This window comes from Uranotaenia lowii, chromosome 2 (assembly GCF_029784155.1).
Source record: "Uranotaenia lowii strain MFRU-FL chromosome 2, ASM2978415v1, whole genome shotgun sequence".
NCBI classification, from domain to species: domain Eukaryota; kingdom Metazoa; phylum Arthropoda; class Insecta; order Diptera; family Culicidae; genus Uranotaenia; species Uranotaenia lowii.
In genome coordinates this window covers 77414270-77437702 of record NC_073692.1, presented here as the reverse complement: position 1 = coordinate 77437702, position 23433 = coordinate 77414270, and the positions used below count along the sequence as shown (strand labels likewise).

The following is a 23433-nucleotide window of genomic DNA, read 5'->3' as shown; positions in this document are numbered from 1 at the left end:
GTTCACTAAAGGTTGTTCATGGCCCAACAATAAGGATTAAACGGAATTGAAATAAATAGTTATTCAAAAAATTAATTCGCCTTCGTTCCCAAAATGTATAATTGTTTAAATAGATTGGAATAATTTGTGGTGTTTATGGATTTCCTATATGAGAAAATTTCATTATTCTAACTAGGTTGTGGTCTACTGATTACATGATCACTGGCTTTAATTTTCTATTATAAACATGGTGGTTTTTGAAACGCAAATTAACGTTATCAATTTATCATTCATTCAGAAAGCTGAAAGAATCTAGTGAAATTTCGGTTAAAATAAAGTTTCAGGGCAAAATCTGAAAGTAAAATGAAAAACTTGAATGTTCAAGTTATTGCCAAGTTGTTTAATAGTGTGTTGTTCAGGATTCCATGTTTTTTTTAATATCCTTACATATGTATGTACCGTAATCCAGGGTAATATTGATCAATTTTTCAATATTTATCGATTATTTTTTCTGTTAAGAAGAATGTGGCATGTTTCATATTTTTAAAAGCAGTACTGGACTCCAATGAACGTAAAACATGGTTGCAGAAAGTTATTAGACCACTATAAATATGATTAAAAAATCAATTTCGTCTCTGTTTTGAATTTGTTGCTTTGGGGTCATTGATCAGTCTCTATTTTGACCCGTTTTAACGAGTTTTTTCGATCATAAAGGATATTAAAAACCTTCATTCTATTTACAAATGTTAGTTTATCAATTTTATATTGCTTTTTAACGTTTTGTTTTGAAAACATTTATAATTGAAAAAAGTAATATAATATTGCATACATTTAGGGGCAAAAATTAAAACAATTGCTAAATAGTTTGAGCTAAAAAATACAAATGAAATTTTATCTAAACACATTCCTCTAGGCCCACCCACTATTTCCATTTTCATTTTTTCTTCAAAGTTAACCATTTGATAGGGTTTTTATCCATTTGCCAATATGGGCTTACTCTTGGAAAATGTCCTTATTTTTTAAACATAAAGAATTTATGAAAATAATTTAATCACCGGTTGTTGTTATAATTTTTACACTTATTGATATTTCTCGGTGAGAAATATCAATCTCACCGAGAAATATCAATAAGTGTAAAAATTATAAAGAATTTATCTCTAAAAGACTATAAAATAGCACTATAACTATACATACACAAAGAAAAAAAGTAGTTTTTTCACGTTCAACAACCCGTTTGCATCAAATGCAGAGCTGTTTATTGCAAGCCTTGAAAAAAGAAGATAATTTAAGATTTTGAAATTACTTTCTTAATAACAGAAAAAAAAAAATTCAAATACAAACCAAATTTTGTCTATTTGATTCTCAGTGTATAGGCTTTTAAACGTAGAAAACAGTTTCCAAAAATTCAAACTATAGACTGAGTTATTGATGATAATATACAAAAATGTATTGTTGGTCAAAGTTACCCCGTTTTACGGTACCTGTGTTATGCTTATTATTAGTTTTATAGAAGCTTTTCGATTTTTTGAATTTAAAATTCACATTTCCAAAAAAGTTTATTGTTAGTATATTATTGACGCATTGAAAAAAAAGATAATGAAAGGTTCAACTCAAAAAAAAAACTCCCTGCCCTTTTTTTGCATGTTGAGTTGATCAATTTAAACGTAAATAAAATTTATTTTTAAGCGTTTTTATTATGCATTTTTGTGAACTCTTTCTAGTATGTCATTTTTGATTCGGATCTATTGTGATGTGTAAAGATTATTAAATGGCTCCCTCAAGTTTTCCTTGGTGTATCGAAATATTGGCCTTATTTAATTAATTTTTACAACAAAAATTGTTTACTTTAAATTTTGATCCTTTTAACACGTTCGTCGCCAAGCGTCACCCACTCAAAAAATGTCCAACTTTGAAAGGCCAAATCATCAAAAGGAAATATCGTTTCGGCTCCAAATTTTGGCTAGAGAACGGAGAAGAATATGGTTACAATCCGAGATAATTTTGAATTAAAAATATATCTCCAATTTTGTGTTTTGACTTTTCAAATTTAGACGTATTTTGCGTCACCCACTCTTGGCGACGAACGTGTTAACACTTATTTTAAAAATACTTGTCTGAACTGAACATCCGGTTGGAATTCTAGAGAGTAGAGTTTATCTCTTCAAGATAATAAAAAAAAAATTCAAAAAAAAATCCAATGAATATGTCTAGTACTTCTTAAAAAATGCACACAAACTCAAAAAACAATCAAACACAAACTTCAAAAATTTGGATAATTTGATTTTCTTGTTTTGATTTAAGACTTCATGCGAATTATCCAAAAAAGCTTGATAAAAAAAATTCTACTTGAATAATTTTAAAATGTTTAACAGAGGTCCCAAAAATATTCAGAATTTCCCGTTTAACAGAAGAATTTGAAAGACAGACAGGTGGTTTCAGTTGTATTTTTTAATACAACCTTACATTTCCGAGATTGGTATCATCTATTACTTATTCAATATTGTTGAACCGTCATATCACGAATTAATGGAATTTTTTTGAAATAAGCTAATTTTATCTTTGCTTTTTACAATTAAAATTCCCAGTTTTTCCCGGTTTTCCTTTTTGATTATTATATTTTTCCCAGTATAAAATTACATACATAAATAAAAATTTTAACAGTATTTTTCTTATCCAAAAAAGAAGACATTTTTGTAAAATTTTGTTGAGAAAAAAAATATTAGCAGGCTCAAAAGCAAAGTAACATAAAAAATATTCTAGTAGTTATAATCTTAAACTTTATCCTGCAAAATTTCTTCGGAAATTGTCACCTTCTCCTTAGTCTTTGATAACAACTTCGTACTCTGGCTTCTGAAATTTGAAATATGCTCATGAACAATAAATTTCGGTTTGAATGACTGATCCATAAATCAAAACGTAATTTTAAACTGTTTGAGATTTTAAGATTTCTTTTTGGCATAGCTCAAGATAGAAATTCATTGCTACTCATTGATATTGTATTGGATTTTTTTCCTACATAGTTTTGAGAACAGATTCCACCGAATCTTATCTTTTTAAAGCATTCTGAAATTGTATTTCGATTCTCGTCTTGAATACTGAATATGGTTTTTAAGTTGGGTACCATTTTAATTATTTTTATGAATGCGTTTTTAGATTCTAAACTATAAGTGCCAAATTCTGAATTTGATATATTCTGAGAATTTTCAGTCCAGCGTCAAAATTATAAACAAATAATTTAATGCAAACCATAAATTGAATTCTTAATCCAAATAATTAAACCCATGTTTAGGGTGAAAATTCTTTTTAAATTCTAATTTTTATTGAAATAAATATTAATGAATGAGATTACGAAACTTATATACATATAATAATTATTTAAATTTCTTATCAAATGGAGTAAACGCGTAAAATTGACAAACGGCATTTACCAAGAATTATTTTTTTAATACTTTACTAATGAAATGAAACTTAAAGTATGGTTTTTATAAAAACGTGTACTTTCGTAAACCCATTTCAAAACAGCCGAGTTCGCAATGTTATCAAAATTTTCTGAATATATTTCTGTAAATTTATTCTCAGCATATAGATGAAAATGTATCTTTTTGGAGACGGAATACAAGAATTAAAAATTGATAAAGATGGATAGAAAAGTCAAAAGAAAATTAACAGATGTTTCTGAATCCAGACTGTCAGGTTAATTTTTCCTGAGTTAGTTACTTGAAAAACAAACAAAAAACATCAGAGCCTCATCTTTTTTAAATTTATTTTTTTCATTTAAAATACATTGTTTTAATATTCACTGCACAATAAGCGTGAGTTAGGAAATCGTTCATTCACGAGAAATTTTTCTGTTACGTTTCGTTTAAAAAAACTGGAATACTGGAATTGTACAAAGCAAAAAACTTCGAATTTTTGAAAATTTTCAGATCTTCCATAATTTTCTTATGGATTTTTAATCTTCATACCTTCTAGCTTTTCCCAAATAGTTGGATAACATTAATTGAAGAACTATGAAATGTAAAACATCTGAGATAAAATTAAGTTTTGGTAAGATGAATGAACTTTTCGATAGGTTTGTACATAAGTAAAACGATTAATAAAGAATTTTCTCGGTTTTGATTTGAGATTCCAAGTTTTTCCGGTTCCTTGTTTTTCGGTTAGCTGGCCACTACGGCTTTACTCATCTGTATTTATCGAGAGATCAAATAGTAAAGACTGAAATCACTTAGAATCTTTTATCATGACACTAATCTCGGGGGCATTTTTATTTATTTTTTTGGACAAATCAAGATAACTTAACAATTAATAACACTTGAACCGAGATGGACCCTTATTTATTAACACAGTTATAAAATTGACTTATACAGAGTTTTTATATTATGTTTTATCTTGTTTTTGAAGTTGTGTTATTTTTAAGATCATTCTACTGCAGAAACAGAATATACCAAAAGATTATTTGGTTCTATAAATGGAAACACTTTCAACAAACTTTAAGTTTATTTTGGATTACACTATTATTAATTTAGAACAATACATCATCGGTTTGCCGATTTTAAGCTCAAATTCAAACTCAGCAACTTTTTTACTCAAACAATTTAACCATTTAGAGTTTGTTGTATCTCCGTTAGAAAAAAAATATGTATTTGATTTTCTAACTCGATTTCCGTAGGTTTCAGAAATGTGGCAAGTTTTTAATTTTTGATGGTATTAAAATTCACATAAGCTTGAAAATTATAAATTTTGAGTATGATTGTAGAAAGTAATATGTGAAAATTTTGAAAAGTTGTTGGTGTTTTTGTTCGCAAATCTTAAAAAAAATTATTCTAAACCCCCCGATCGATTTTTTCCATAATAGTGCGTTGGATAGGGGAGAGTATCCTCTGTTTTATGGCAAATTTTTAGAGATGCCGACTTGAAATTGTTCTAAACGTCTCGAAATAGGGTTTCCGTATGATGTCTGTTGTGTTCTAGGATATGGGTCAATTTTGTTTTATTATTTGATGTGTAATTATGCATGTGGAAAGCTCCCATTTCATTCGTAGACTTTAAATTGGATTTACTTGTCAGGAACGTTGAAAATACCCCAAAGAACATCACGTCCATCAACTAAAATGTCGTCGGGCCAAATGTGTCACCACAAAACCAACAGAAATGACGCAGATAATGAAAGAGAAATTGCTTCTGCCAGGGAGTTTGCATTTGTTTGTTTGCATTAAGTGGGGGACAATGTGACATGTTGACAATACGCCAGCCAGCTAGACCACAAAATGCATTACACAGAACGTAAAGTGGCGAAAAGATGCACTCTTATGTTGCCTGCCTGGAGTGCATGGCAATTCGTATGGAAATGGATCCATTTATGGTCAGTTTAGTAGTGCTTTATCTGAAGATGGAGATCACCGTTATTAGTTCATGACAAATTGGTGGGTGGGCTGTGAAACTGTCAGCAAAGGAAAAAAGATTTGCAGGTGAAGACTAGGCTGTCTGGTACACTTGTGTAGGGTACCTTTGTTGAGCAAATATTTTGACCTATATTTTCGACGTACTGAATGGTAGGTACACAATAAATTAAGCCATTTAAATGCGTAGAAGAAAGTCAATTTGTCACAATATGTATAAGGATTTTCTTTTCAATGGTACGGTGTGTGAATTAAAATTTCCTAGCTGACCTGGCTTTGAGTGATAGGAAAAAGGAAAAATAATCTCTTTGCTCTGAAATTTCCAATCAATTTCGGTATTTTTTTCACATTTCCTGAAAATTTATAAATGAAGTTTACCCAATCACCGACTTGCTGATGCGTTCCGTGAAGTTTATTGGCAATCATCCAACTCTCTTAGCAGCTACTGATCGTAGCTAGGGATAAAAACAAACCGCCCAAAAACTATCCGCCGAAATCAACAAGCTATTGATGGAAGATAATAAACGGAATTGGCGGCTCTTTTTGAGGAAAGTGTGTAAGATTATTCGTGTAGTTAGCCACATTGCACTGTGGTCCGAAAGGGCTAAAAGTGGAACTTTTTTCGTAGCGCCTCTGTCTTTCATCTTATCTCTTAAGTGTCTTCAGAACATTTGCTTCTTCAAACATGCTTCATAACTTGAAAGCATCAAAAGTTAGTCAAAGTCCACTATAAAAAAATTGAAAATTCTAACTTTTTAATTTCAATAGATAGAGCTTTACTTTATACTACAAAGTTGTAGAATACGTGAAAATATGAAACTTTGTTGAATACATTAAAACTCTATCTCTTTTCAGAGCAGAGTTATAAAGGTTTTATTTTGAAAGTTATTTAAAAGTTAGTTTTTTGAACTTAACTATAGTTAGATGAGGATTTACATGAATAAGATATTCTGAACATTTGTTGTGGCATTTGAATCACACGTTTTGCACAAGATTTCAACTTTCTACGACGTTTTCTAACCAAGTTATTGCATCTTTAAGTTTTATTTTTACTCAACTTCACGAGCGTTTATTGCAAAATCGTGCAAGTGGATTTTTAAAACTAATAAACCACATTGAAGCTTGAACTAAGTGCAACAAATTGGCGTTGGTTCCATTTGTCTCCACGCGCTCGTATTTGAACACAACAAGCATACGTTTGATGTGTTTTGCGTGTTTCCATACAAAAATTATTTTCAAGTGCCTTCTGCCTTCGTTCTGCGCAGCATCTGCGTAGCCTGGAAATCAATTTTTCCATTTTCCGTATGGAAATTCGTGAAACACATCAAATATATGCTTGTTGTGTTCATATACGAGCGCGTGGAGACAAATGGAACCAACGCCAATTTGTTGCACTTAGTTCAAGCTTCAATGTGGTTTATTAGTTTTAAAAATCCACTTGCACGATTTTGCAATAAAGGCTCGTGAAGTTGAGTAAAAATAAAACTTAAAGTTGCAATAACTTGGTTAGAAAACGTCGTAGAAAGTTGAAATCTTGTGCAAAACGTGTGATTTCAATGCTTCAACAAATGTTCAGAATATCTTATTCATGAAAATCCTCATCTAACTATAGTTAAGTTCAAAAAACTAACTTTTAAATAACTTTCAAAATAAAACCTTTATAACTCTGCTCTGAAAAGAGATAAAGTTTTGATGTATTCAACAAAGTTTCATATTTTCACGTATTCTACAACTTTGTAGTATAAAGTAAAGCTCTATCTATTGAAATTAAAAAGTTAGAATTTTCAATTTTTTTATAGTGAACTTTGACTAACTTTTGATGCTTTCAAGTTATGAAGCATGTTTGAAGAAGCAAATGTTCTCAAGACACTTAAGAGATAAGATGAAAGACAGAGGCGCAACGAAAAAAGTTCCACTTTTAGCTCTTTTGGACCACTGTGCATTGGTTTGATTGGAGCGAATTATGTTTAAATCACCTTTGCCGGACTGTTTGGTGGGGGAAATACTGGTTCATGCGGTTGTGGCACACTTTCGAAAAAATAGACCAACTCCAATTTTAGATGATCACGATCATTCTGAAGGTCTATTGAGAAACTTAGATCCACATATTTCGAGATTTAGAAAAAAAAATTGGAACTATATTTTCATAGGCGTAGTGTAGGTGAAAGTTGTGATTTTCTATCAGTAATTTCCTAAAACAGATTTTAAAGATTGTTTGATTCATGTTACGAAAATTTATCAATTTTTGGTTGATGATTCTTGTTCTACTTACTTTAGTAGGAGCAATTTGTTTGGTTTACTTGTAAAAATGTTAGTGGTTCGTCATATTATAAAAAAAATTATAGAATTAAATAAATTATCTAAATCACACAAAAATATTTCTCATCAGTATTAGAACTACGCACAACTGTTTTTGACGTTTATCACGTTCTGTTATTAAAAATAAGGCACAGAACAACAGATTTTGAGTTCTTCAAACTGGGCTCAAACAATAAATGGTAGCTTAGGTGTATGAAATAAACATTCATATACACGTGAAAACTTAAAAGAAATTAGAGGTAGGTTGTACTGATTTAATGTTCTATAAAGTTCATTTTTTAGACAAAATTTCTAAAATAATGTTCCCTGAATTAACATCAGTCATCTACTTTCATTTAAAACTGAAAAGTTTTAAATCATGTAAATGGCTAATAGAGGTGATAAACAAAGTTTTATGTAACATTCGAGATCGAGACACCAAAATCTTTCGAAATCTGTTTAAAAACAAATAGATACAAAATTTTTGTTCAGCATGGGCCAGCTACTAAGAAGTGGTAGATACTGTTAGAGTTGCATCTACCACAACACATTACAAGGCTAGGAGTGGTTCGTCCCACAAGCGGAAACTTGCAGTGCGAACGAACAAATCACTCAGATAATCTCTCTTTAACTCAGAAACGGATCTATCGATGCGAAGCCTTATCAGTTTGTTATCATCGCGTTGGTTACAACCGGGGTTTGGTTGCAAAACGTTACGGTTGATAGTCTGATAGTGGTTTAACACCGATGCTATGATGCCGTTTGGTATGTAATGATAATGCTTCTAAATAAAATTCTACCCTCTTTCATCTATTTTAACCGGGGAATTCAAAATAAAAGGAGAATATTCGTCAATGATCACACAAATTAGAAGGTTTGTGTTCAAATGAAAGAAACCAGTGCTCAGAAAGAGTGAAAATTTGTTAATTGTTGCAAATTGTCGCGATTTGTGAAGCAGTTGTGGAATTTTGATCATTACCACTACAAATGCAAAGAATTCTCTCTTGATTCCAATCCCTTGATTCTAACTTTCTATCAGCAGCAAGAGCTTTAAAAATCCGCGCTTTCTAAGCCAATCCATCTTTCCCCCCGGAAGGCCAAACCAAAATAAACAATCAGCAGAAACTGCTTTAAAAATCAGTGCTTTCTAAACCAACTCCGTCTTTTTCCACCAGAAGGCCAAATCAAATCAAACCATCAGCAGAAGTTGCCTTGAAAATCTGCGCTTCCTTAGCCAATCCGTCCTTTTTCACTGGAAGGCGAAATCGAAACAAACAATCTAATATGTGTTGCGAGCTCACTTGATGGAATAATTCTACTGAATCAAAGCAATCAGCAGCAGCAGCCTTAAAAATCTGCGCTTCCCAAGCCAAATCCGTCTTTTTCCACTGGGAGGCCAAATCAGCATCAGCAGCCTTAAAAATCTTTACTTTCTAACCCAATTCCGTCTCTTTCCACCAAAAGACCAAATCAACACGCACAATCTGCAGCAGCAGCCTTAAAAATTCGCGCTTCCTTAGCCAATCCTCTCTTTTTCCATTGAGATGCAAAATCAGCCCAACAATCAGCAGCTGCAGCCTTAAAAATCTTCACTCCCTATGCCAATTCCGTCTCTTTCCACCAGAAGGCCAAATCAGCACACACAATCTGCAGGAGTTGCCTGAAAATCTGCGCCATTCCGTATTTTTCCACCGGAAGCCCTAGTCAAAACAATCAATCAGCAGCAGCCTTAAAAATCTGCGCTTTCAAAGCCATTCCGCCTTTTTCAACCGGGAGGTCAAATTCAGAAGCAGTAGCCTTGAAAATCTGCATTTCCTAAGCCAATTGTGTCTTTTTTCACCGGAAGGCCAAACCAAAACCATCAATCAACAGCAGCCTTAAAAATCAGCGCCTTCAAAGCCATTTCGTCTTTTCCACCGAAGGCCAAATCAACACACACATTCAGCAGCAGCAGCCGCAAAAATTTGTGCTTCCTAAGGCAATTTCGTCTTTTTCTATCGGAAGGCCAAACCAACGCAAACAATCAACAAAAGCTGCCTTAAAAATCTGCGCTTCCTAAGTCAAGTCCGTCTTTTTTCATCGGAAGGCCAAATCAACGCGAACAAGCAAAAGAAGCTGCCTTAAAAATCTAAACTTTCTAAACCAATTCCGTCTTTATCCACCGGAAGAACACATCAAAACAAATCAGCAGTAGCATTTAAAATCTGCGTTTTCTAAGCCAACCCAATGATGCGTGAAATAATTTAATTTTATATTTGAAGTTATTTGACCCGAAAATCAAACATGACAAAAATGACAAAAATGACAAAAATGACAAAAATGACAAAAATGACAAAAATGACAAAAATGACAAAAATGACAAAAATGACAAAAATGACAAAAATGACAAAAATGACAAAAATGACAAAAATGACAAAAATGACAAAAATGACAAAAATGACAAAAATGACAAAAATGACAAAAATGACAAAAATGACAAAAATGACAAAAATGACAAAAATGACAAAAATGACAAAAATGACAAAAATGACAAAAATGACAAAAATGACAAAAATGACAAAAATGACAAAAATGACAAAAATGACAAAAATGACAAAAATGACAAAAATGACAAAAATGACAAAAATGACAAAAATGACAAAAATGACAAAAATGACAAAAATGACAAAAATGACAAAAATGACAAAAATGACAAAAATGACAAAAATGACAAAAATGACAAAAATGACAAAAATGACAAAAATGACAAAAATGACAAAAATGACAAAAATGACAAAAATGACAAAAATGACAAAAATGACAAAAATGACAAAAATGACAAAAATGACAAAAATGACAAAAATGACAAAAATGACAAAAATGACAAAAATGACAAAAATGACAAAAATGACAAAAATGACAAAAATGACAAAAATGACAAAAATGACAAAAATGACAAAAATGACAAAAATGACAAAAATGACAAAAATGACAAAAATGACAAAAATGACAAAAATGACAAAAATGACAAAAATGACAAAAATGACAAAAATGACAAAAATGACAAAAATGACAAAAATGACAAAAATGACAAAAATGACAAAAATGACAAAAATGACAAAAATGACAAAAATGACAAAAATGACAAAAATGACAAAAATGACAAAAATGACAAAAATGACAAAAATGACAAAAATGACAAAAATGACAAAAATGACAAAAATGACAAAAATGACAAAAATGACAAAAATGACAAAAATGACAAAAATGTCAAAAATGACAAAAATGACAAAAATGACAAAAATGACAAAAATGACAAAAATGACAAAAATGACAAAAATGACAAAAATGACAAAAATGACAAAAATGACAAAAATGACAAAAATGACAAAAATGACAAAAATGACAAAAATGACAAAAATGACAAAAATGACAAAAATGACAAAAATGACAAAAATGACAAAAATGACAAAAATGACAAAAATGACAAAAATGACAAAAATGACAAAAATGACAAAAATGACAAAAATGACAAAAATGACAAAAATGACAAAAATGACAAAAATGACAAAAATGACAAAAATGAAAAAAATGACAAAAATGACAAAAATGACAAAAATGACAAAAATGACAAAAATGACAAAAATGACAAAAATGACAAAAATGACAAAAATGACAAAAATGACAAAAATGACAAAAATGACAAAAATGACAAAAATGACAAAAATGACAAAAATGACAAAAATGACAAAAATGACAAAAATGACAAAAATGACAAAAATGACAAAAATGAAAAAAATGACAAAAATGACAAAAATGTCAAAAATGTCAAAAATGTCAAAAATGACAAAAATGACAAAAATGACAAAAATGACAAAAATGACAAAAATGACAAAAATGACAAAAATGACAAAAATGACAAAAATGACAAAAATGACAAAAATGACAAAAATGACAAAAATGACAAAAATGACAAAAATGACAAAAATGACAAAAATGACAAAAATGACAAAAATGACAAAAATGACAAAAGTGACAAAAAAGACAAAAATGACAAAAATGACAAGAATGACAAAAATGACAAAAATGACAAAAATGACAAAAATGACAAAAATGACAAAAATGACAAAAATGACAAAAATGTCAAAAATGACAAAAATGACAAAAATGACAAAAATGACAAAAATGACAAAAATGACAAAAATGACAAAAATGACAAAAATGACAAAAATGACAAAAATGACAAAAATGACAAAAATGACAAAAATGACAAAAATGACAAAAATGACAAAAATGACAAAAATGACAAAAATGACAAAAATGACAAAAATGACAAAAATGACAAAAATGACAAAAATGACAAAAATGACAAAAATGACAAAAATGACAAAAATGACAAAAATGACAAAAATGACAAAAATGACAAAAATGACAAAAATGACAAAAATGACAAAAATGACAAAAATGACAAAAATGACAAAAATGACAAAAATGACAAAAATGACAAAAATGACGAAAATGATAAAAATGACAAAAATGACAAAAATGACAAAAATGACAAAAATGACAAAAATGACAAAAATGACAAAAATGACAAGGAAGACGAAAATGGTAAACAATATAAATACTCTGGTCTAGAACACTCCTTTGAAGCTTTTCATACAATATGCTCTTGACTCAATTTCAATATCTTTAAAATGTCTTCTATTAAGCATCTACTTTATCTATCATCATTATGGTCATAAAATTTCAATCTTTAATTCTTCTTTCAAGAATTTTCGTCGTTACGTTCATCGCAATGCCATGAAAAGCATATAATAATGAATCAACGGTGACCATTCGTTAAAAACTATGCCATAATACTGGTTAAGTGTCAAAAAAAAGGAAAAAAAATCAGATGCTCTAAACTTTTGATTCCTAGTAGACATTTTGTACGTGTATTTAAAAATTGTATGATATAATATAACGCAAGAATTGATTTCAAAAAATGTCTTTCTGATTGATTTACTTTTGTTTAAGTTATACCTATTTAGATTTGATCATCATCAATCCAACATTCTATTCTCATCAATACTAATTAAACATTTTTTCTCACATTTCATTTTCCAGCTTCTTCCCCTGGTGCGATCGCAGGATTACGACGGTAAGTCGAAAACGGAACACAAACTCGATTTCTCGATTGAGCTGTTAATCCCAACAGCCCGAAAAATTAACACCACCAATTTGTCGGCTGTTTGCGGAGGATTTCATAATTAGTTTATTGCCATACACCATGCACCGTGAAAATGGGTTTCGGAGCGGTTTTCACGCGCGCTCTTTTTATAGTTTCTGTTTCATACGCGATGAACCTGTTTTATCCATTTTGTTTTTCTGTTCTCTTCTTTTCCGATTCCATTTTCGGTTTTCTGCTGCGGCCAATCGCCCTGGATTGGATCGCCCGACGTCATCATGGCTCCCCTGCTCCAGTGACTGACATCCAGTGCTCGTTCGCATCGCAGGGCTCGAACCTTGGCGACATCATAACGGCCAAGCTGAAGAAACCGATCGGCTTCAAGGGGGCGCCACTGTTCGCGGATGACCGCGCTGTCAACCCGGAGACCGATTTCGCATGCTCCATCAAGCAGGACCGGAAAGACCAGGGCGAACTGAGCTACGACCTCAAGATCACTGACTTCTCACGCTGCGGAGTGCTGAAGAGGAATGTAAGAACCCAGCCAGCGCACCATATACACCATAAGTATCTACCCTGCGAGTTACGGTAGCTTAAAAAGTTATTGCTCATGTGAGCTTATTTTTTTTTGGTTAGATGTGGTCAATCGTGCAGAAATTTTCTGGAAACTGAATTGGGTCATTGGGCTATTATGATGCAGCTGTACAATGGGCTCTATCTTCGAAGAGCAATAATAATAGCATCGATAAGGTTGTTTATGCCGAGGGACGCGTTCCACAATATCGCAATATCCGGTACAACTGTGTTCGGTGTTTACTCTTGGGCTCGAACTCGCGGACACTGGCTCAGGGACACTTCTTATTTTTGCTATTTTTCATGATGATTAAAAAACGTAATTTTGTTATGAATATTCTTTGTTTTCACATTCTTTGCACAATATATCACTAGCACTACACTTTTTAAGTACTAAAACACTTTTATTTTTGGACATCCAGAGAAAAATGAAAAGTATTCATTAATATTAAAAGTATTATTTAAATAAAATATTTTACCTTGTCCGTTGTTCCGTGAATGGTGTTCCGTTGGACATATTATTCGGGAAATCCCACCAAAAAGCGAGAGATCTTCATCAATTCCAACGATCACCGCATCCAGAGCCATTTCTATCAGAAAAATGAAAAAAACAAGAATTAGCTGATTAAAATTAAGGAGATTATTATCACTTACCAAACGATAATTCCAAAATGCATAACCGATCAATTCCTCCTATATAACATTTCAAGCTGATGGCAACAGACACAACGGCTTAAAAAAAATTTCACAACAGCTGAAAAAGTAAGCTGACGGACCACAATATCATTTTCTAATATGAATTTACCACCACACGCTGGAGAAAATGCCCAAAACGGATTTGAAATCATCCACTTAGACTTTACGTGAAATTCATGAGCCAATTATGTGGAAGTAAAGTATTTACTACCAGGGCGTCTTTAATATACTGTGGTTACTACAAGATTATCGAAGAATCGATATGATACATTAAAATCTTAGTTTACGTGAAAAATCCCGCAGAAATAATGTCAAAACTATTTTGCGTGTGTGATAATCAGAAGCCTTCCGACGATTCTATTGCTCTTCCGATCGTTTTCGTGGATTTTGAATTTCAAAGAGGTTGTCAAATAATTATGAAAAAATGCAATCTGAATAAAAAAAACTTGTTGTATGTTTGTTGCCAACAAAAAATATTGCAACTATTCCTTTAACCGAACTCAATAAATACTTAAAATGCTAGGAAAAAGTCAACAATCTGAATGATTGTGGGACAAATGCACCTTTGCAAACTAGTGAAGTACATATTCGATCAAGTTACTAATACATACATCTTAATTTTTGTTTAGTATGAACTTGTATTTTATGGTAGTAAACAATGTATCGTATTAAAAAAAACGTAAAATAAAATCAATTTAAAAAAATTGCGGGTCATCCATGCTGTAAGTAATGTTTTTTTCTTGGATTTTTATCGTACGTGGCCTGTGGAAATTTAAAACTTCAACGATTGTATGTAAAATCATAATCATTTATAACTGATGAACCTACAAATGGAAAACAAATGCTGTTTTGAATCTATTTGTTATCCTCCATTCAATCAAGGGTGCAGATTTTGCCTAGATACCTATTATAGTTTCAGAGATGGAATGTTTAAAAAATAACTTAAACATTTTTCAAAAATTTAAATAGATAACTTAACAACTATTTCTGACACCACTGTAGAAAGTCTGAGTATTTGATATTTAAGATTTTAACTCATGAAACAACTTTGTTGCATACTGCAAAACCGTTTGAATTATGCTTCAAGAAATATCTAAAATGCAATATGGCAGTCTGGTTCAAAAGCTCTTAAAACTACGTCAAAATTACCGCATATTGCAGAATTTGAAGGGAAAAAAACACTAACAAAACATACATAACTTTTCCCTCTGATGTCAAAAATACTCGTGGTCTTCGAGAAAGTTGATTTTTGAGTTGAAACCTTCAACTTCTAAATCTTTGTAATGTTCTGCAGTTTTGCCAAAAAAGTACACAAACTGATTAAATTAGTTTATACCCATTTTCCAAAGTTATCTCTAAAACGAAAACTTTTAGAAAAAAAGCTTATTGCATATTTCGAATCTGCGCCCCCAAATTAGTAAAAATTGGCTGCAAAGTTCTTTGCGCCTCGGAAAAATGTAAATTTTGTGTTCTTGTGTTATTGAAGACCGCAAAAAGCGCGGGAATGTATACATTCATTGAAGGTAGTGTTTTTCTTTTCTACTTTCTTAATTACCCAGTGAAGTGAGTTATTTCAAAAATAGAACGGTTTTCCCAAAATAAAACCAATAAGTTATTTCGAAGAACTTTGAAGTTTAAGGACTAATCTTACGTGAAATTGTCTCCGAAAATCAAACCTGCCGTCGCATGTTACCGGAGCCATCTCAGTGGTGTGTCATTTGACCTTAATTAACCAGAAATAGGCTATATTTAGCAACACGAGATTTTAGGATCATTGCAAGTTCATGAATCTGTAAGACTCGGTAGATCGGTAGATTTGCGGTGAACCCCTTATATTCTCTAGGGTCGGCAAGCTTACATGAAACCAAGTTGCAGGGAAGTTCGGGAGAGCTAAGATAAACTCCTCGGATAAAGTCTAGGTACCGTTTAATTTCACAGATTCGCAGTAATTGGCTAACCCACCACTTTCTTAACCTAATTATCTAACCTGGTAAGTATTCCGTTCCTCCTTGTCGTCGAGCTCGGGTTTGATGAGGTCCGCTTAGAAGCTGGCTGGCTCTTGCGGGTAGTGTTGTTGTACCCGGCCCCACCTTGGGTGCTAAACCGGGTACTGCTGGTCCGTCGTAGCTGAGCGAAACGGCGTGAATGCGGAGTACCTGACCCCACCTTGGGTGCTGAGACATTTACCGGGAAAGTAACACCGACGGTGGTCGGTCGATTTTGTCGGGCGGCGCGCTTGGACCTTTTACGGTGAGTAAAGCGCGTGGTGATGCCGTACCTGGCCCCACCTTGGGTGCTGAACCAGGTACCGGAATGAACAACACCGACAGGTATGGTGGTCGGCTGAAGTTCTAGAGCGCTGTGGCGCTCTCGGGGTTTGGTTGATTTAAAATCAAACCGAAACAGCGGGGTCCTGATAATATTCAGGGTTATATTAGAGGGATATTTTTGGGCAGGGGCAAAATGGCGTGGGGTTACCTGGAGTTCCAATCGGAAACGACTCAAGATTGGCCTTTCCTTTTATGAATCTTCTGCTGGTGGTGATTCCTGTTCCTTTAGGAATCTGATTACACAAATCACCACAATTAATATTTTACGAAGAATTTTATGATCCCTTAGTTACTTTTAGGATCGGTTTTGTGCGTTCGCGAACTATTTTCAGAGTGAATGGTCATTTCCACTTTGGCCGGCTCTGACCCCATTCGCGTTCATTGCCCCCGTCCAGCGCTCGTTTTCGCTTCGCCCTATCGCACGCTTCGCCTCTTCGCGTGAAGACTACGGCTCACATCTCTGAACTGCGCTCTGGTGGTGGGTTGTTGAACGACCATTTTTCGCCCGGTCGTTCGCTAGGTTAGCGTGGCTTGGTGGACTGCTTTACCAAGGATAGCCCCTTAACCCCCACAAACAACACTGCAACATTTATTTAATTTACAATTACAACTAGATCACTGCGGCCTCCTTCTACTGACTAGCAACGCTTACAAATCGAACTGAAAGCTTTTTACCAAAAATCTTTTGAAATGGAAAATTTACAAAAATAAAAATATTAAGAAGCAATCTGTTTTGTCCCCTTTTAACCATATGAAAATTGAGTCATTTTATAAAATAACTTTTTTATATCTCACTTGAATTTTGATGGATTTAATCAAAATGATCATCATATGAGAATACATTTAACAAGCCTCAAAATTTGAAATTGATCGACTTATGTTTGCCAAAAATATTCACTAACGAATGTTTGCCAAAAAACGTGTTATTGAAATTTTTTTTCTTCAATTTCATTTTCACTAAGTTATGATCGATTTTTTCCGAGAATAATAAGGGCAAAATTCTCCATTCAGATGTTTCCGGTGAAATCTGATGACAGAATTGAGCTCCTTCACATAAGATATGTATTATTACGAGTCATTAAAGCTGAATTTTGATTTTTTTGGGATTTTAGGTCTATATCTTTCCACTGTGCGTTGTTGAAGGTTTAAGTGGTTGAAGTGTCTCCACCGTTCTTCAGCTTTAATGGAGAGCATTTTGAAATTTTGATAATTCATTTTAAAAATTTAACGCTACACATCACAAAGGAGAATACCAGCCACTTTTTTTTAAACATTATAACACCAACTCACGGGTATAATTTTGGTCCTTTCACAGGGATTCGTCCATGTCCGCATTTGGTTCCCACAGTTTCCGGCCGTTGTGATGCAGTCCGATCAAGAATTGATCATCATGTGTAAGCCACCGGAGCCAACTGTCATCCAAAACAAGGCCGCCGGTTTCGCAGGAAGTTTGTTAGTTCATCTGGCTATTTAAACCTATACCTGAGACAACTTATTTAATATTTTTAAATCCTTATTTCAGCCCTCATGGCGCCAGAGTTTCCGGTGTGGTCGAAGAAACGCCAGGTCGATTGGAGTACGAGGTGGCACTCTACAAGGAAGCACCTCCGATAGCTCGTATTGCGGGACTGAAGAACACCTCGGCCAACTCTTTGCCAGCCGTGACAAATAACGAAGTTCCGGTAGATCAGGCCGTTCCAATTGGGACCAAACTTCAGCTACGAGCCCGCATCAGTGCCCAAAGCGTGTGGAAGTATGTTAAACTGTTGGAAGTGACGGTTTCGCCCGACCCAGATGATCCCCATGCCCCAGGATCAGTATCTCTGGTGCGGGAAGGATGTCGCAATCGGGACTTTGCTTTGATCATCCCACATCAACCTGCTCGTTACCGGGACAAACCTAATGAGGTGTTTCTGGATTTTGAAGCTTTTCTGCTGAGTTCGATGAAGGAGAGAAGTACCCTGTGGATCCATTCACAGATCAAGGCTTGTATGGATGCTATGGACTGTCAACCTGATTTCTGTTTGGATCTTTACGAACCAACTAAACGGAAGGGTTAATATTCGAGAAAGCAGTTATTAGAAAAGTCACTAACCCAAAGTATTTTTTAGGACTCGGTAGAAGACGACGATCGGCTGGGGACGTAACCTATAGTAATCTGCTGTCGATGATCGGTCACGATAGGTTGCGGAGAACGGCAAATACGCAAAACACAACCGAGTTCACCAAATTCAACGAAAATATTGAGTACACTGTGGTAATGCCGGGCCAATACGATGGACTTCGTTATCAAGAAGTTCCCGATCAATGTCGGAATTTCGTGATCATATCGGGACTTTTAGCTGGTTTGTTGGCGTTGTCTACCCTGATTGTAAGTACAAACAAATTACAACTGATCCTTCATATCACACATCCACGCCATCTTTAATTTCAGACCTGTGGGCTGGCCTCACGGATGCAGAGTAGCGGGAAGAAATCGTCCCTCGACGATTTAAATATCAAGGGATATTCGGGTCGAGCGATGGTACAATGAGGCTGAATATGTGTTCTCTACACAACTAAAGAACTATAATTTTCGCACCTGGCTCCCAACGTTTAGCGTTGAAGTTTTAAAATGATCAAAGAATAGCAAAATGTAGAAACCGATTCAAGTATTGCGGTTTTAGCAACATAGAGCATACACACACCGTATTGTAAATTAAGGAAGCTAGACAAAACAAATAGTTAGTGAGTAAGTTAGAAGGTACCTTTAGCTGAATGACCTCTACTAGACAAAACAAGTTTAGGAGTTTCTTCACTGGCACAGAAAGATCCTAAGCATAAATAACCAAATCTGTCGTTGAGGCAGGAAAAAAAAATAAAAAAAAACTGTTAGAGCCATTCACTCTAGCATTACAATTTAGACTGCATTTCCAACTAGGATATAATTATGAGTAACTTATTTATGGAGAGCATTTAATATAATACGAAATTTATTTATTGAAAAAAAAGTTCTCCTATGAGATCATGTTTTAACATCTGCAATGTTTAGGTTATTAAGTTTGCAATTTCTACGAAAGTTCAGCCCAACTGTACAGTGATTTTACTGAATAAATAGTCTTAAATATATATTATACATCAACAGTTTTTCCAGGTCCAAAACATCCGAAATGACCGAAATATCTACTGTTATAAAACAATTATCAAATAATAATCAAATTCGAAAAAGAATAATTTTTTATTGAGTACCTACTTACATTGCTGTTTTTCAATTGAGTCTTTTAAAAGGGAAAATTTTATCCATCTTTGTTGATAGACATTCCAAAAAAACGAAACGTATAAAATAAAACAAATAAACGACGTGTACTCAAGCGGCATTATAAAATGCAAAAAAAAATGTTTTAAAATCATGATTGACAAAAACAATAAACATGACAATAATGACCAAAATGACCAAAATGACAAAAATAACAAAAATGACAAAAATGACAAAAATGACAAAAATGACAAAAATGACAAAAATGACAAAAATGACAAAAATGACAAAAATGACAAAAATGACAAAAATGACAAAAATGACAAAAATGACAAAAATGACAAAAATGACAAAAATGACAAAAATGACAAAAATGACAAAAATGACAAAAATGACAAAAATGACAAAAATGACAAAAATGACAAAAATGACAAAAATGACAAAAATGACAAAAATGACAAAAATGACAAAAATGACAAAAATGACAAAAATGACAAAAATGACGAAAATGACAAAAATTACAAAAATTACAAAAATGACAAAAATGACAAAAATTACAAAAATTACAAAATTACAAAAATTTCAAAAATTACAAAAATTACAAAAATGACAAAAATTACAAAAATTACAAAAATTACAAAAATGACAAAAATTACAAAAATGACAAAAATTACAAAAATGACAAAAATGACAAAAATGACAAAAATGACAAAATGACAAAAATGACAAAAATGACAAAAATGACAAAAATGACAAAAATGACAAAAATGACAAAAATGACAAAAATGACAAAAATGACAAAAATGACAAAAATGACAAAAATAACAAAAATTACAAAAATTACAAAAATTACAAAAATGACAAAAATTACAAAAATTACAAAAATTACAAAAATTACAAAAATTACAAAAATTACAAAAATTACAAAAGTTACAAAAATTACAAAAATTACAAAAATTACAAAAATTACAAAAATTACAAAAATTACAAAAAATAACAAAAATTACAAAAATTACAAAAATTACAAAAATTACAAAAATTACAAAAATTACAAAAATTACAAAAATTACAAAAATTACAAAAATTACAAAAATTACAAAAATTACAAAAATTACAAAAATTACAAAAATTACAAAAATTACAAAAATTACAAAAATTACAAAAATTATAAAAATTACAAAAATTACAAAAAATACAAAAATTACAAAAATTACAAAAATTACAAAAATTATAAAGATTACAAAAATAACAAAAATTACAAAAATGACAAAAATTACAAAAATGACAAAAATTACAAAAAATACAAAAATGACAAAAATGACAAAAATTACAAAAATTACAAAAATTACAAAAATTACAAAAATTACAAAAATGATAAATATGACAAAAATGACAAAAATGACAAAAATGACAAAAATGACAAAAATGTCAAAAATGACAAAAATGACAAAAATGACAAAAATGACAAAAATGACAAAAATGACAAAAATGACAAAAATGACAAAAATGACAAAAATGACAAAAATGACAAAAATGACAAAAATGACAAAAATGACAAAAATGACAAAAATGACAAAACTGACAAAATTGACAAAAATGACAAAAATGACAAAAATGACAAAAATGACAAAAATGACAAAAATGACAAAAATGACAAAAATGACAAAAATGACAAAAATGACAAAAATGACAAAAATGACAAAAATGACAAAAATGACAAAAATGACAAAAATGACAAAAATGACAAAAATGACAAAAATGACAAAAATGACAAAAATGACAAAAATGACAAAAAATGACAAAAATGACAAATTTGTTTTACAAAAATTAAAAAAATGATAAAAATGATAAAAATGACAAAAATGACAAAAATGACAAAAAATGACAAAAATGACAAAAATGACAAAAATGACAAAAATGACAAAAATGACAAAAATGACAAAAATGACAAAAATGACAAAAATGACAAAAATGACAAAAATGACAAAAATGACAAAAATGACAAAAATGACCAAAATGACAAAAATGACAAAAATGACAAAAATGACAAAAATGACAAAAATGACAAAAATGACAAAAATGACAAAAATTACAAAAATTGCAAAAATGACAAAAATTACAAAATTTACAAAAATAACAAAACTTACAAAAATGACAAAAATGACAAAAATGACAAAAATGACAAAAATGACAAAAATGACAAAAATGACAAAAATGACAAAAATGACAAAAATGACAAAAATGACAAAAATGACAAAAATGACAAAAATGACAAAAATGACAAAAATGACAAAAATGACAAAAATGACAAAAATGACAAAAATGACAAAAATGACAAAAATGACAAAACTGACAAAAATGACAAAAATGACAAAAATGACAAAAATGACAAAAATGACAAAAATGACAAAAATGACAAAAATGACAAAAATGACAAAAATGACAAAAATGACAAAAATGACAAAAATGACAAAAATGACAAAAATGACAAAAATGACAAAAATGACAAAAATGACAAAAATGACAAAAATGACAAAAATGACAAAAATGACAAAAATGACAAAAATGACAAAAATGACAAAAATGACAAAAATGACAAAAATGACAAAAATGACAAAAATGACAAAAATGACAAAAATGACAAAAATGACAAAAATGACAAAAATGACAAAAATGACAAAAATGACAAAAATGACAAAAATGACAAAAATGACAAAAATGACAAAAATGACAAAAATGACAAAAATGACAAAAATGACAAAAATGACAAAAATGACAAAAATGACAAAAATGACAGAAATGACAAAAATGACAAAAATGACAAAAATGACAAAAATGACAAAAATGACAAAAATAACAAAAATGACAAAAATGACAAAAATGACAAAAATGACAAAAATGACAAAAATGACAAAAATGACAAAAATGACAAAAATGACAAAAATGACAAAAATGACAAAAATGACAAAAATGACAAAAATGACAAAAATGACCGAAATTACATAAATGACAAAAATGACGAAAATAACAAAAATGACAAAACTGACAAAAATGACCAAAAATGACAAAAATGACAAAAATGAAAAAAATGACAAAAATGACAAAAATGACAAAAATGACAAAAATGACAAAAATGACAAAAATGACAAAAATGACAAAAATGACAAAAATGACAAAAATGACAAAAATGACAAAAATGACAAAAATGACAAAAATGACAAAAATGACAAAAATGACAAAAATGACAAAAATGACAAAAATGACAAAAATGACAAAAATGACAAAAATGACAAAAATGACAAAAATGACAAAAATGACAAAAATGACAAAAATGACAAAAATGACAAAAATGACAAAAATGACAAAAATGACAAAAATGACAAAAATGACAAAAATGACAAAAATGACAAAAATGACAAAAATGACAAAAATGACAAAAATGACAAAAATGACAAAAATGACAAAAATGACAAAAATGACAAAAATGACAAAAATGACAAAAATGACAAAAATGACAAAAATGACAAAAATGACAAAAATGACAAAAATGACAAAAATGACAAAAATGACAAAAATGACAAAAATGACAAAAATGACAAAAATGACAAAAATGACAAAAATGACAAAAATGACAAAAATGACAAAAATGACAAAAATGACAAAAATGACAAAAATGACAAAAATGACAAAAATGACAAAAATGACAAAAATGACAAAAATGACAAAAATGACAAAAATGACAAAAATGACAAAAATGACAAAAATGACAAAAAT

General features: G+C 31.3%; 1 protein-coding gene across 6 annotated transcripts in view; it reads left to right on the top strand.

Moving 5' to 3' along the window:
• The window catches only part of LOC129745207 (uncharacterized), a 65649-nt gene extending 46115 nt beyond the window's left edge, over window positions 1-19534 (top strand). For all 6 annotated transcript variants that reach the window (XM_055738137.1, XM_055738138.1, XM_055738140.1 and 3 more), the window contains exons 3-8: window positions 12765-12798; window positions 13122-13357; window positions 17740-17876; window positions 17947-18479; window positions 18536-18795; window positions 18859-19534. In XM_055738137.1, the coding sequence (XP_055594112.1) occupies window positions 12765-12798; window positions 13122-13357; window positions 17740-17876; window positions 17947-18479; window positions 18536-18795; window positions 18859-18957 (1299 nt within the window). In that variant the 3' untranslated portion in view covers window positions 18958-19534. The remainder of the gene's footprint in view (window positions 1-12764; window positions 12799-13121; window positions 13358-17739; window positions 17877-17946; window positions 18480-18535; window positions 18796-18858) is intronic.
• The last annotated feature ends 3899 nt before the right edge of the window (window positions 19535-23433 follow it).